The 15,259-nt window shown below is 42.5% G+C and overlaps 1 protein-coding gene across 1 annotated transcript; it reads right to left on the bottom strand.

Moving 5' to 3' along the window:
• Positions 1–644: 644 nt before the first annotated feature.
• Positions 645–15,043, bottom strand: E2F7 (E2F transcription factor 7). Its single transcript, XM_009327528.1, has 11 exons — positions 14,774–15,043; positions 12,633–12,801; positions 9,884–10,168; positions 9,083–9,241; positions 7,862–7,999; positions 6,831–7,025; positions 6,106–6,190; positions 4,971–5,490; positions 3,829–4,099; positions 2,187–2,611; positions 645–821 (listed from the first exon to the last, which is right to left on the bottom strand). The coding sequence occupies exons 1-11, from the start codon at positions 15,023–15,025 to the stop codon at positions 645–647; spliced, it is 2,676 nt and encodes an 891-aa protein (XP_009325803.1). The 5' UTR covers positions 15,026–15,043.
• Between the last annotated feature and the right edge of the window lie 216 nt (positions 15,044–15,259).

The raw sequence follows: 15,259 nt of genomic DNA, 5'->3' as shown, positions 1-15,259 counted from the left end.
CTGGGCAAATTGTACAACAACCAACTGACATTCAAGTAATCCTACCCTGAGAAAATCTGTTATTCTGAAGAGTGCAAAAAAGTTTTTTTGCACTAAATCCCACTCCAACATACAAAATAAATAGCAAGAGGCTGCACTGCAGAGGCAGGATTTGACAGATTGGAACCAAGGAAGCAGTTGCTCTCGCAGCTGCAGGAGTTTATCAATTTCACCACAGATTTACTCAGGGTAAGTAGAGTACATGCAAAAAAAAATGCTTGCCCCAGATAAGTGCTAGACATCTCACTTAAAACCATGAATAAAGAACCCCTGGGGACTCCAAGGAAATCTGTTCGCATCTCCTCACAGCAATAAAGAGTTTTCCAAATTAAAACCCCAAATACAATTTGATGCCCACAAGGCCGTGTGAAGCACAGCATCTGAATTCAAATCAGTACTGAAGGAACAATTCAGTAAAAGGTTTTCAGTACCAAGAATGATTTGTGAAGAAGGTGGTTAACAGAACTGGTGGGTGAATAGATAGCGGGGAAGCATGCCAAAAGGGATGATATTTTAACACGCTCTTCTTGCCAGATAAGAGTTTGTTCTCTTGAAATCGATACAGGGTCCTAGGACAATCTGCCCACCCTTTGCAATAAGTGGAGTTAGTCAGGGCTGGTACTAGAGATTTCCAGTCTCCTCTGCACAGAGCTGGCATTTCTGGTCTGGTTGCCTTCATTTTTCTTCCATGCAACAGGGTCTCCAAGACTTCTGGGAGTTTTGAAAAATGCCTCATGACGTGCAGGACGAATGCTCTTGGGAGTGAGGGGAGTTGATGAAGGCTATTTGTGAAACAAAACCAAAGCGATTCAGTAGGGTTTTCTCAAAGCCTACATGCAAGCAACACAAATAGAAGACAGCTTGTAGACATTAAGCCCTGTACCCTGCTTCTATAGGGAACCACGTCACACAGCCTTTCAGAAGCCCCACATGAAAAGCTACGGGCTTTGCCCCTGCTTTTTGTTCTGGAACCGTCTGCCAGTACATCATTGCTGGAAGCTGAAAGCCTCTATCTCATTTCCAACTTAAATGTATTCATGACTAGTTCATACTCATTCATTCTTATGCCAATCTTGTCCGCTAGCTTAAATGGCTCTTTCTGTTTTACTCGCTTTCGTTATTTGTTAGCATCAAAACAGATCTAAAATTAGTCTCCTAAACCCTGGCCACTTCTCTTTTAAGTGCCACTCCACTGTAACCTCTAATGCCAGTATCTGTAATCAGATTGGCTGCCAACCAGCCTCTATTACAGCCTTTTTCTAAAGCTCGAACCAGATAAACATAAAGTAACATTCATAAAGCTTCCAGAAGTTCAATCTATTTGTCACTGCATCAGACAATAGGAAAACAAATCACAGCTTTAAGAACGTAAGCTAAAGTAGTGCCAAAATGTCACTGCTAATAGTTGTAAAGACCCAGGTAACACAGTATGACATGACTTGTTTTACATCACTCGTATTTCAGTGATGAGTAAATGAGTCCTTCTTCACTTTTGAATTTCTCATTTTTTCACTCGAAAAGTCTGCTTCTATGATAATTTTTTAAAAATATCTGTATAAAAAAGATCAACAAAACCCACAAGAATCGTTGTTTTCCCCCAGTTCTGATGCTGCTATTATGTTTCCATTATTTAGTGAAGAGAGATCAGAACGGGTGTGAGGAGGTAACCCAGGACACTACCACCTGAGAAGTGTGGCAGCCAGCTGACTGCTGAATTATGACGAACAATCCCCCTGTCCACCTAACGCGTTTCTGTAGCCATTGCAAAACACACAATGATAGTGTCAAATGAGGAAAAAATACTGACTCGGATTTCTGGGGGAAAAACCCCTCTAACTTATTTTTTTCTCTATTCCTGTAAGATTTTTAAAGATTAAGATTTTTATGATTTTAAAATTCCTGTAAAATGTCTAAAACTCACCAGTCCACCGTTCAGGGCTAGATGTGCAATGCTGGGCTAGGTCTTTAACACTGTCCCAAGCGTTGCCACCACTAGAGACGGACACGCAAACTAAGTGGAAGACACCAGCTCCCAGCGTGCCAACTTACCACTCTGACAACACCGGCACCAGCTCGCAGCGCAAGCTGCCTTCAGTCCCAGTGACCTGGCACTGCGGTTTCATCACCCAGCCACCTTTCACCCTTACCTGCTGCAGCTTCAGAAGGGTCACCGAATGCCCCATACACACGGGGGAGTCCCGTTTAACAGCACCGCGAGACCTCGCAAGCACGGGACTCAGGTGCAGAGGAGGGTGAGCTGGTTGCTGGGGATCCACCGAAGACGCGGGTGAGACCTTGGGGGTTACCACTGCCGTGGTGCCTATGAAAACAGGCGTTGTTGATGCCAGGCCAGACATACTGAAATTCATGGAGGCAGCAGCCGAGAAGGAGCCATCGGGAACTGGGGAAAGAGGACTGGTGATCGTGGGAGAACAGACGAGAGGGAAGGAAGCCAAGGCTGCTGATGGCACCACGACACAGGGGACGCTCAGAGAAGGTAACTGGCTCGCAGCCAGGCTGATAGCACCAGGGGCTTGGTTTGCAGCCAACAGGAAATTAAAACTGCTTAATCCTAAACCAAAGAGAGAAAAAGCAAGGCATTAATACAGTTGACAAATTGGAATTAAGCTATTATAACTTCATCTAGAACAGGAAAGAGGGATGACAACAAAGAAAGAGACAGACTGCCCAGGAAAAAAACTGTGATAAAAAGAAGAAAAAAGAAGGAAGAAAACTGTCACAAACCTGTGACTCTTCTCTCAAGCTCCCTTTCCTTAGCTACCTCCATCTCCCCCTCTACTGCCTGTTCACTATATTTGCATCCATTTACTTTGTTCATATTAAGTACCAACCACACACCTTGCTGTTTTCTGCTTCTAACTTCAGTTACAAGCAACATCTTGGCTAAACAAACTCTTTTTTCACTAACAGGAATCATATCCTCTGCTATATGAAAACATATGCATTGCTTTTTATAAGGAAAAAAAAAAAGGAACACACCCACAAAGATACACTCCAAAGGCACTAATTTTCCTGAGAATGGCTGAAATACTGTTTTGAAACAGAAGCTGCTCCAGTTCCCAGTTTGTCTGACCTTGCAAAACAACAGGATCAACACTTTCAAACTGAGTGTCTCCATCCTATAAGTGAAATCCCATAGACCCCACTCTGTGCCACAACTGAATCAAATACTAAAGCAGTAGTCACGGAAATCTGCCACACGTATCCTGTTCCCACAAAACACTTCCACTCCACACAAACACAGGCATGGAAAATGGTGGACACGAAATCCTCTTGTAGTATTTTCAGCTACTTCCTCCCCATCCCTACTGTGTCCTACGAGCAGGCCTGGCTACGCTCCCAGTGCCTGTTTTTGTGAGGTTATCCCAATGATGCACATGACAAGACAGTACAAGTAGACGACTAAATTCACCCACTCAGGGGGATGCTGTTGCACTATTCTGGCTGCCTTACTGTCAAACCTAGACTTCCAGCTCCTCCGAGTTTTGAATGCTGGATAGGTGTCTTTTTTGCGGCACATAATTCAAGCATGCAAACCCCACATTATTCATCTCTCAATGTTTGGGTACCTCAGAAGAATGCCTGTATTTTCACAGAAGCAACAGTTCATCTGGAGTCAAGAGAATTCAGAGCTATTAAACTACTACAGAGAACTGCTTTTTGTGCGACATACAGACTTATTCACCTATCTGTAGGTCTCCCTATTTGAACAGCTCAGTGAACAGATGCAGAAGTTTGAGTGCCTCTAAATCTCATGGCTGTTCTTACCAGCAGTAGGCTGAACATAAAGATACTGTGGTAGGAAAGGTTGATTGGCATTTTCTTTAGAGATGTGCTCTTTTCCTGGAGAGGGTTCATCAGGGTCTTTATTCTGAGACCATTTTTCTTGCTCCTGAGACTCTAAAGGCTTAGTAGACTCCTTGTCTGCAGCCTCTGGAGCAGCAGGACTTGCGAGGTCAAGATGAAAAGCTTCTAGATGTTCAGCAGATGTACAGCCAGTTCCTGTGGTAGATTCTGCCTTGAATGACTCAAAAGGCTTCTAAGCAAAAACAGAAGAGGAAATGACAAGTCCAAACTGAAATAACACAGTACAATGTCTCTCATGCGCTTTCCTCAGCTACAGAGTAAAATGTGCTCCTGTGCAAATGGGCAGCACAAAACTCATTAGCATGTCACCAAGTTAAAAATTTTGTTTGAGGGTTTGAAGAACAATATTAGTGATGCCTAAGCCCTGTGCTGTAGTTCACTTTCAGTACTTGGAGACACTAGATAAGAAATACCTGAGCTTGGGGATTAATTTCTCTTTATTGATATGGAAAAACACCTGTTTCAAATGGCTTATATTCAAACACTGATAACGACCTTGAGCCCCATTTTCAGTAGTTAAGAAAACTGTGAGATAGATGCACTTCACCTTCACCATCATCTCCTCTCTCACCAGCCTGCTGTGGGCAACATTGGGCATGAGAAAGAGGGACTCAGGCTGGAGAGTAGGGGGAAAGTACAATCCACATTTGCTGTAGCTCAGTGGAGTAAGCTGCTGCTGTCTGGGAAAGCCCAAGCTAACAGGGGAAGATGAGGAGTAACAGTGACATTGATTTCTTCCCCTCTGACAGGCTGTTTTGTTGAAGACAATGATCAGGACACTGATTACAAAGAACAGCTGACCATCACTTCACTATGCAAAGCAATCACAGTCCATTTTCCCCTGGTAGTGTGAAAACATCTCCCAGTTAATGCCTATACTTCCTGGCACAGCACCCTTACATTTTTATTAACATGTGAGAGGTAGCCTTTGTATCTGTAACAAGAGTGGTGTAGTGAATTTTCACTTCTGAAAACACTGTCTCGGGCAAAAGTCTTTCCTCACTAACAGGAAGCCTAAGTGACAATGAAATTCACTTCTTTACCTTGGGTACTACAAGTGAGAGTGGCACATCACTCTGTTCCATGGTCTGCTTTTTAGCAGCTGGCTCTTCATCATCCACAGGTGCAGAGGGTGACGCGCACTTGTGGGAGCTGCGTTTCTGGCAGGCAGCTGGAGGTACAGCGGCCTGAGCTTCTGCCCTCTTGTTGCCCATGTCTCCTGTGGTGGGCAGGGTCTCCCTCAGGTTATTTTCCTGAAGACTGCCACACAACATAAAAAGGGATGAAGAGGGGAAGCACAGGAAGGGTTGGTTGGGGAGCAGGGCAGGTTTTCCGTTTTCTGTTTTGGAGGCTGCTGGCGTGGAAGGATGTAGAGCTTGGCCGCTGATGCCACTTGGCAGCGAGAGGCTTGGCATATCTGCCTGAACCACAGGGAAAACTGCCTGAGGCAAAGGGTTAACACAAAAATCAGAGTCCCCAGGAACTGGAAGAAGGGAGAGAGGTGAGGTTATGCTTGGGTTCCTTGCTGAATTTAATATTGTTTCTGTGGCACAAGCTTTATTCCTAAAAAAAAAGTAATGAAAAGAGGAAAAACATTTAGTCCAAAATTAAACCCCTATTTTATCCTTAAAAGCAAACAGGTACATTGTTGGACATAAATGTGGAAAAGTTCCCCCCCCAAATCACTACTTTTACACAGTGTACAAGGAGGCTCACTTTTTATTATTTCTAATTACACAGAAGCAGACTTATTGGTTTTTTGGCAGAATAATAATGCTTTTGGTTGCACCTGACTAGAGTCAATCATTCACAAATGAATTCAAATTAGGATAGGTGTAGAGAAGACCCACTGATGTGACAGAGAGGCTCTTCCATGGAATCATGATTTGCTCAGCCTACCTAGACAACAGGTCAAAGGAGGCAGGGATGACCTATATAAGCACCCATGAGATGAAGAACTACTGAAGCTAACAGACAGCAGTGGTACAAGTACAACTGGGTATAAATTGGCCATGAAAAAAAAAAAAAAGCCAGCCACGCTGAAACCTATCAGCATTAAAATAGTAATAACAAGAGACTCTGGCAATTTTCTGTCTCAGTCTCGTCAATGAAATCTAGCCTTGAACTAAACATGACAAGCACGAAGCTGAAACTGGACAGGAGCTAAGACCAACCTACCTAGTATCTTCCTCTATTTTCTGCCTGCAGACAGCTGCTAGATTTATCATTTTGGAGCAATATTCATCTGAATTCACAACACAGGCTGAAAGAACAAAGGAGCATTCAATTAACAACAGGTAAGTTTACCAAGCATATTTTGATACTGGCCATAGAAAATAATTGATATAATTTTTCTATCCTGACACATTTTTATAACATTCACTAATCACCTAGAGCCATAACCTGCAAGACACTCAGAACTCGCAGTCCCAACGGAGAGGTGCTTGACATCATCATTTCCTATAACAGGGAACTGTGAAAAGCCCTGTAATTGCTTTATCTGTTTTAACAGCTATCCATTAGATTGTTACAGTAAACTCCATTATATTAGGAACCATAAAATAAAGCAATCTTTTGTGGCTAAAGAATCTTTCTTTATACCAAATTTTAACAGAAGAAACTGTAGTATAGTTGCAGTTAGTGGAGAACAGAAACATTTACCAGAAAACAAACTGCAGATTCAAGGCAGTATGGCCCAGATTCATGTCATCTAACTTTAGGCACTTGACCGGAGGGTCCAAAACAGAAGTCTCATCACATGGACAGTAGAAATACAGGCACCTCCCAAGGATAATTCACATATTTAATTAGGCTGATTCACCCCATCAAGTGCCTTAAATTAGTGGGCCCACATTTGGGCAGATCCAACGGGATACAAAAGAACACGCTTCCTTAGTAGTTACCTTGCCTCTCTTGATGTGGGCTGCTGGGCTCAGAACTGACCTTCCTTCTGGTCCCTTCACAAGGCTGTGTGCCGTTAAAAGAAGTGTGACGTGTAAACCTTTGCTTCCCAGTAGCACAGATCCGATACGGGGCACAGGCTCCACTCTGCGTCCCTGGCAGAGGATCAGATGTTGGGCTATGCCCTCTCGGCTCATCTGTAGGAACATAATTTTGTACAACAGTCCTTCAGGGAACACAGCTCATCATTTAGGCTTCTGCCACATTACTCAACTTGGCCACGAGAGAAGAGGCAACCCCTATACCATCCCAAATCCCACAACACTGAAGCAGACCTAAGCTTGGTAAGCACCGATAGACAAGATAAGGGCTTTCCTCCTTTTCATTCCATGGCAGTTGCAGCAGCAGTTACACTCTAGTATGTGCACCCAGGAGGAGAAAGGATACTAAGATGGCATTATCACTATCCTTCACTTTTACTTGGTCCTGGCACTGGCCTGACCCAAGTACATTAGCAAAGATCTTTCCTTTGCTCTGGCTTCTGGCCAAGAATCAGCAGCTTACAGAGATGCTCTGGTCCACCGCCTCCTTCTTTGCAGACAAACCTTTTGTTCGAGGGGACACGTGCAAGAAACAGCCCTGCTCTACCTTGATAAGTCCCCTTACAAAGAAAATAATTCACTGTCTAGTTATGACAGAACTACTGAGGTTTTGCAACCCAGAAAAGCCGTGGACCCAGATTTGGAGATGTAGGCATTATCTGCCATCGCTGTACAATTTATACCGTTATTCATATAGTTATGTAAGTCGGTGTAAAAATACCAGCAAGACACAGTATCCTTCAACATCCCTCCACAGTTCCAGCCTTTGAGCATAAAGTCTTACGAGGGCAAATGTTGGGCTGGTCAGCAGCTAATAACCACAGGGTGGGCAATGAATGCCAAGCCATTCTTTACACACGGAAAACAACCTATTACCACTTGGGAAGGATTGTCAAAACAAAAAGAAAGGAGATGCGAGCTACACAAGTTACCGGTCTTTCCAGGGAATTCCGCAGGCCCAATCCACTTGAAGGCTGGTTTGCGTCCTCGTTCCTCTGTGACATGAACTTTCTTGATCAAGCCAAGGCTGGTGAGGACATTGGCGATATCATACAGTCTTCGTACCTTTGCTAACAAGAAAGGGCAGAAATAGTCAAGACAGTCACGTTTACAATGCATACAGTACATATCTACATGGTAATTTCATTCCAGAATATCACCACAGCTTTCATAGACTAGGTGGGTAACATCAAATTGGGATGGACTTAAGCCACCTTCTATGAAGCCTGCCATGCCAGCTTCCACCTGCTTGTCACTGCTTCTTCATATCTTAGCTGCTCATCCATCTTAGCTGCTCAGGTTTAAGCTCACCTACCTCATTTTGATCAAAATGGGTTAGGGAGTGATTACATCATCAGCTTGCCCAGAAGAGGCAGCTACCTCCATGTGGAGTAAAGACAAGCACGTGGTGGCAAGAGGCACATGAATGCACAGATGATCACAAGCGGACACATGTTTATCATCTTAAAAATATAACACTTTTAGAAAAAAATCTCTGTGACTCCAATAAATAACATGTTTGAGGTGAGTATGATACCCACAGGTAGTCCAGCTAAACTTCTCACATCCCTCCCGGTATTTGGGGTAGAATTTTAAGACTGAAGTGCAAGTACTTTATTTTAAAAGTACTTTAAAGACTTAAAATAAAAGTCTTTATTTTAGAAGAATTATTTACCAATGCTGAGTTTTTCCATGTTGTCCAAGGGATCTAAGTACTAATCCCCACTAACTGGAAAGCAAACTGTGCCATCCAGCTGTGAAAGATTTCTGGGGTGAAAAGGAGAAGTAACACATTTCTGTAGAGAAGAAAATGAATTCCATTAAATTAAACATGTTTCATTTCAATAAGTTCTGAAACGTCATTCAGAACGGTACAAGAAACAGGGTTAAAGTATGAAAAAAAAGTTCCAACAAAAAAAAAGGTTTTTCTTCATTCTGAAGCTAAAACTTGGAGATAATTGTCAAGCTGACTCTTCCACACCCCTAGCTCTGTTTTCACAAACTGGCATTTGCAATTAAAAAAAAAAAACAAACCAAATTTCAGCAAAAGACTCCTGACCTGCTCTTACCATTACCTACTGGTGTCAGTCCAAACATGCCCCTGTTTTCTTTACTCACTGACCGATTGATTTGTCTCTCAACAGCCAGCTTACTTTTAAATTTGCTGTGGTCCACTGTATCCTGTGTTTCTTCTATCAGTATCTTCGCTGCGATGTCCAGAGTGACTATCTTGGTCTTGGAGACAAGGAACAGCATGACAAACTTTTGGCTCATAATCCGCAACGACTTGTCCTTTCTGCTGTTTGCAGATGCTGTGTTACAAATAATACCCAAGCCTCTTAGCATATGTCATCCATCACAGCCAGAAAACTAGCAAGTAGGTTTCTCACACACAAAAAGGGTAAAGTATTTCCTTGTTGGGAAGCAGAAATCTTTTGAAAGGCAGCAAATAACTGAGTAATGCAGACAGAAGCCTCTCTTCAAAAGGCAATAAAAAATAAAGCTTGTAGAAATGGCTTTTATAAAGTCAGATTCCAAAGCAGATTCTATGCTACGTTACACAGTTTTGCACCACTATGATTTTGTGACTCCAATGGACTTTGTAACTTAAAACACTATGTATTATATGGGCAAGCATGCAAACAGTGGACAAATGGAAGATGGCACCTTCTGTCAGGGTAGAGCATTTACTGTCAGGTACAGGTGGGGAAAGAAGAACTGGAGTGCCTGGCAGAAGCTCCTGCCAGTCTGTAGGACAGAGGGAAAAATCCATCCTGAGACCTATGCTAGGGACAGGAAGAATTCTGTCATCTCTGCGGTGAATTCAGCACCTTTTTGAAAAGAATAATTTTTTATTATTTAATTTAAAAGCAAAGCAAGGGAAAAAGTCACATAATAAGCTGGAGAAAAAGACTTGTGTCTGTGTATCACATCACACACATTAGTTATCTTACCAGAGGTGCAATCTGGTTCTGAAAAGTCCAGTAATGGTCTGTCTTGAGAATCTGGAATAGTTTCCTTTTTCCGTTCTCCAAATTTGTACTCCAAGTCCTGCTCCTTGTGCTGGACGAAGGTCATTAGCTCTCCATACTGCAGCTCTCCTGCTTCCTGAAGTGTTTTCAGAGTCTGACTTAGGTTGTGCCGGCCATGCCAACAGTACTGGTTCTTGGCCACACGGCTAACCAAGTGCAACGACTCCAGGACGTTCACTATATCGTAAATTCGTCTCCGCTCAACTCCTGTTTTAAGCGGGGGGGAAATAAAAAAAGACATAGATGCTCACCTAGTTTTAATGTGCTCTTCAGCAGAAGCGGAAGAGAGAACAGGCTGTTCTCTAATACCGAGTGTTCACAACACATTTTTCACTGTTCACCTGGACACGCTACATTAGATCCATCCAAATTTGTACAATTAAGAACTGACTTATGTATGGCAAGCCCCATGGTGTGATGTTCTTTGTCTATTTTAACTGCCGGCTCAGCAATGGCTTCAGCTTAAAGCATCTACACTGTGTTTAGAAGAACTGATTGCAGTCTGCCCAGCCCCACTCACTCAGACCTATCCAGACCGCCCTGGGGTTTTCAGAGCACTTTGGCTCTTCTTGTCAGAGAGCTTCAGAGCTCAGACACAGACCTGTACACAAGCCTGTGTGTAACAGAGGGCAGGAAAGGGTCTGAGCCTGGCACTGACACAGTGTAGATATAAAAGCCCACTCCTAAAGGAACCAGTGGGAGTGTGGGCCTCCACTTGCATTTCCAATGGCACAATTACTTGCTAAGCACATACCAAGCAAAGGAGCAAGGGCTTCACAAGGTGCAAAGCAGTGGAGAATGAGACCCACTGTTCCCAAATGCAGCAGAAATGAGTCCTCAGTGCTGGCTGGGTCTGCACCAATGGGACAGCTATGAAATATGTCCAACTTGGGTTCACCCTGACTGACGTGACCAAGACTGGGGACTGAATATGAACAGGCCGGTGGCTCTGCTCACTGTCCCAAGTACTCGTGTCCAGCGCTGTTTGAAGCGTGGCTGTTATATATAACACAGTGCACTATACACTGGTGGCATCATCTATACCTGAAATCCCATAACGGTTAACATCAGCTGAGCAGAACAAGTGCTAGCCAAGGGGAAAGGTTTTGAAAGACTTCCCTGCGGAAGGCAAGGCCTTGATGCATCTGTTTACCCATCTGGAGAATATGGATAATACTTACAGCCTCACACAGATATTAGGATAAATAATTCATGAGTATTTCCAAGTGTGTGGAGATCTTGGAGTGAAACACACTCCGGAAAAACAAGAGTGCTACACATATCCTGGTGTCTGTCAGGCACCAGCAGCGTAGCCCCCTTTGTGGTCTTTCCATAGGTCTTCAGTGGACAAAGCAATACACATTTGTAGCAAAAGCTGTATTACAGCCATCATTTGTTACACAGAGAGCAGCAACATCAGCAGCGGATAATTTTGTGGTCCCTGAAGCAAGTGGATAAAGGCAAGCAAGGAAGTGAAAACCAAAGGGAGAAGAACAAACACACCCCCTTCTGGGAGGTAAAATCCCCAACAGTAAGTTTTAAAACAAAGTTTCTAGTATTTAGGAAAGCAAGGTAACGCCACTCCCAACACAGAATAGAGCACTACTCATGTTCAGCTGTACAAGGTGGGAGCACAAGCATCTCATGCAAACACACAAAGGAGTAACTGCAAAATCTAAAAGAACGATTCGTTTAAAAAGTAATTTAACTATTTACTTCATCTGAATTCTCTCCTATTTCCACTTCCCATTACCAAGGCAAATAAATGAGTATTTCAAGGACTTTCTTATCAGAGTCACAGAGAACTTCACTCTTCTGTTCCCTTCTTCCCAAAACAGACGCATTTCATTTTTGCTACCTCTTTTCTGTTAAATGCCTGAGTTCTAAATGTAGATACGACATTTATTTAGTTTAAGTCAAATTTTGTAAAGCCCTTCCTAGCTAAAAGACAACCTCTCCAAGGACCTGGATCTTTTTGTTATTGGTGTGACCTGGCTGAGGCCTCTCTCCCAAGTTCTATTACTTCTCTCAGATATTTCATTAATCTTTTAACTAAGACCAAACCTAACAGCAGACCCAGCAAATAAGCTACTCGATACCTTCTTGCCACCCCAATACAACACATTTTCTCATTCTACTCTTGCAGGTCCCCTGGTAACCTCCCCTCTCAAGACAATATTTAAAGCTAAGAGAACCTTGGTGAATCATAAGATCTTGGAAGATATAATGTCAGGCACGTTACTGAAGTCAGGCAGTAAACCCAACCGATTTCCTGCATCTACTAGTTTGCAATTGTTTCCCGAATGTTCCATTTTGACAAGATTTGTTGTTCCTAAGTCCTCCTTCAGAGGGTTTGTAACTCATAACTCCTTCAGTCTTCAGCAAATTGAAAATTTAAGAAAGCAAAAGAGTTGGTGAACAGCTAGAGGACAGATCTGTCTAGTAAAAAGTACTGTCAGAAAGCAGATTTCAAAATGGTAGCGTTATCAAGCAGTAAAGACACTTAGAAATATTAGGCATTTCCAACTTTTGATTAGTACGATTAGAAGAGCATCCAGACCCAGGGAAAGGCAGACCTTGAATGTACTCTGTAAGAAGGATGGTCTTTTGAAGGCCCTCCTGTCATGTTACCCCAGGTGATCAATTATCCCATTTTTGAAGGTATACATACCGAGAATTGAAGCCACTTCATCCAAAGAAATAGTAGTTTTTTCTGTTGACAATGGATAACTTGGATAGCGAGCTAGAAACTTTTGGCACAAGAGTCCTAAGCTTTTCTGTTTTCTGCTGGGCCTCTGTTTTTCAAATTCATCAACCGTACTGTCGTCTACCATATCATACTGTTAAAAAATAAATGTTAACCCTTTAGTGCAGAACTTCAGAAGCAAGGCATAGCCAAGCAAGGCATATTTCAGATGTTAGCAATATTTAAGCTCAGACTTTCTAATAAGGAAAAAACCATGGACTTCTTGCAAGCGCAGAGCACTTGGGTGACACACTTTTGCTTGCAAGCTCTTTTTAATTCATCACACAAGATATCTACAGAAAAATTCTTATCTGCGAGATCATAAAATAATGGTTATGTATAAGAAAACAAAAGAGTAAGACCAAACAGCCAAGACTAGCAGATGGTAAGATCCTACTTGGAAGGAATATTTATTTTTTTGAGAGGAGAAGGAACATTCCCTCAAACACCTCTGGATCTAATAAACCAGAAGATGTACAAGCCATCAGACAGTTTCTCTTTCAAGAGATTTTACTGCCCTTTACAGTGCCTAAACTGGGGGTTGGGGAGGGCATGATGCTAAGAGACTATAAAAGGCACCACCCAGTCTCTGAACCTTAAACTCAGTCAAGCTGTTAGCTTAAGTGAACTCTGCAGGATGGTCTGAATATGGTCTTTCTGTCCCGGGGGCGTGGGGCAGGGGGGGAGGGAAACCAACAAAACTGTGATGGCAAGAATGTATGAAGAGGTATGTTTATTTATTTAAATGAGAATGATGGAGGACTTTTCTGCACTGGTAACTCTGGGGTTTTGCTTCCATGTCAAAAAAAAGAAAAAAAAAGTAATCTTGCCTTCTGGCAAAGAAAAGCCAGAGTGGTGGAAACCCAAGTTTCCTTGCTTATGAGATCTTAATTGTCCTTTGCTGGTTGTGACTAAGTGACCCTGTGGTCGGCTGTTGCTTTGATTGAATTCTTTGAGTTTTATATGGTATGGAAATAGCAGTATTTTTACAGTAACACTTTTACATCTTTTGTAAGTTAACTTTTGGTGTGGAGAAAATTATTAAGTGTAAGTTTTACTAACTAGAAAATATTTGAACCTGTTATAGTAGCCACCCCAAAAATGCTATATGATCTCAGCAGGCTTGGAGAGGTAATGAGCTAACCTTTAACATTGATTGTTTTTTACTTACTGGAAGCTACGTTAGGAATTCTCTTTAGAGAACTGTTTGTTCCTTTATGACTATCTAAACTGGAGAATTTTCCAGACTACTGTCACTGTAGATGCTGTAAAATCTACACTGGTAGAGTGATCTGTACCTATCAAATGATCCTTCTTAGTAGGAGGACCTCAGAACTATCTTCCTCTCGCTGAAATCACCAAGTAAGGATTTTCTACAAGAAATAATCCAGGAGAAGGAAAGCTGTGGTTGGAACAAAAAAACAGTCTGAACAAAGAAAACTGTAATGATGCTTATTACGACCTGATGTCATCCTCTCCATGGATGGACTTGACAGGGATCAGCTCGCACATTGCCTGAGTCTTGACAAGTAAAAATCTTCCAAACACTTGACCATGCTGTCTGACTACTAGTTTGGGGGCTGGGGTGGAAAAGGGGAGAAAGGTTTTTAACTGACTACTCTGTGGGGCTGTTGTGGACAAGGTATAAGATTTCAAATGTGTGTTGAAGAATATGCCCTCACCATTGTCAAATTGCTTTTGAAAATGCTGCCTGTCTGTTTAAAAATGATTTGGCAATTTTCTTTCTAATGCGGTTCAGAAAATAGCATCAGAAGTCCTTAAGTTGGGGAAAATGACACATTTAAGCTCTACTTCCTTCACTGTCCTTTTAAGTAATAGTCAGGCTCTTGAGGGGTCTCAGGTCAGTTACTAGTAAGACAGTTACTTTTAGTCTTTGAAAGTCCTACTGCTCAGCCAGTGCCGCATAGGCAACTGTCCTTGGGAATGTTTTACAATTCTGCAGTTTTCCATAGGGAGCAAAGGACCAGTTGGAAGAAAACTGAAGCACAACTCAAGGAAGGTCTGAGTCCTAACTGAACATAAGGTAATCGTGTTCTGAGTCTCACCTGTAACGAATCAGGTGTGTCACTCTGCTCACTGTTTTCTATGGGTCTGAAGAGCTCTTTCTTCTTTTCCCTGTCCCTCATGTCAGGGCTAGCAGCACTAACAAGCATCTTCAGGTTAGCGGTGGGGGTCCAGGGATCAGGCTGAGGTCTGTCAACGAGCTTAACGGGTGTAATTGGATTTCTTTCCGGGGTGCAGCCTTTTTGCTTTGATAAATCAACTGGTTCATTCTTAATGGGAGTCTTTGGGGCCATCCTGGATCGATCAAATATGTTTTCCTATTAAAAACAAACTTCTTTAGACACAACAGGAAAGAAAACAGTCCAACAATCAATTTCACTGTTCTTACAAAGGTAATTGTAGTGACTCATGCCTTGGCACTCATAGCTATATTTAGCACAGCTCTTCTGCCTTTGTTGGAAGCGGTAAAATAGTCTACATGCTACAGTACTGGAGGCAGTGTACATGAGATACTGCCCTGAATTACA

The sequence above is a fragment of the Pygoscelis adeliae genome, unplaced genomic scaffold, assembly GCF_000699105.1.
Source record: "Pygoscelis adeliae isolate BGI_AS28 unplaced genomic scaffold, ASM69910v1 Scaffold113, whole genome shotgun sequence".
Taxonomy (NCBI): Eukaryota; Metazoa; Chordata; class Aves; order Sphenisciformes; family Spheniscidae; genus Pygoscelis; species Pygoscelis adeliae.
This window is presented reverse-complemented; position numbering and strand designations above follow the sequence as displayed.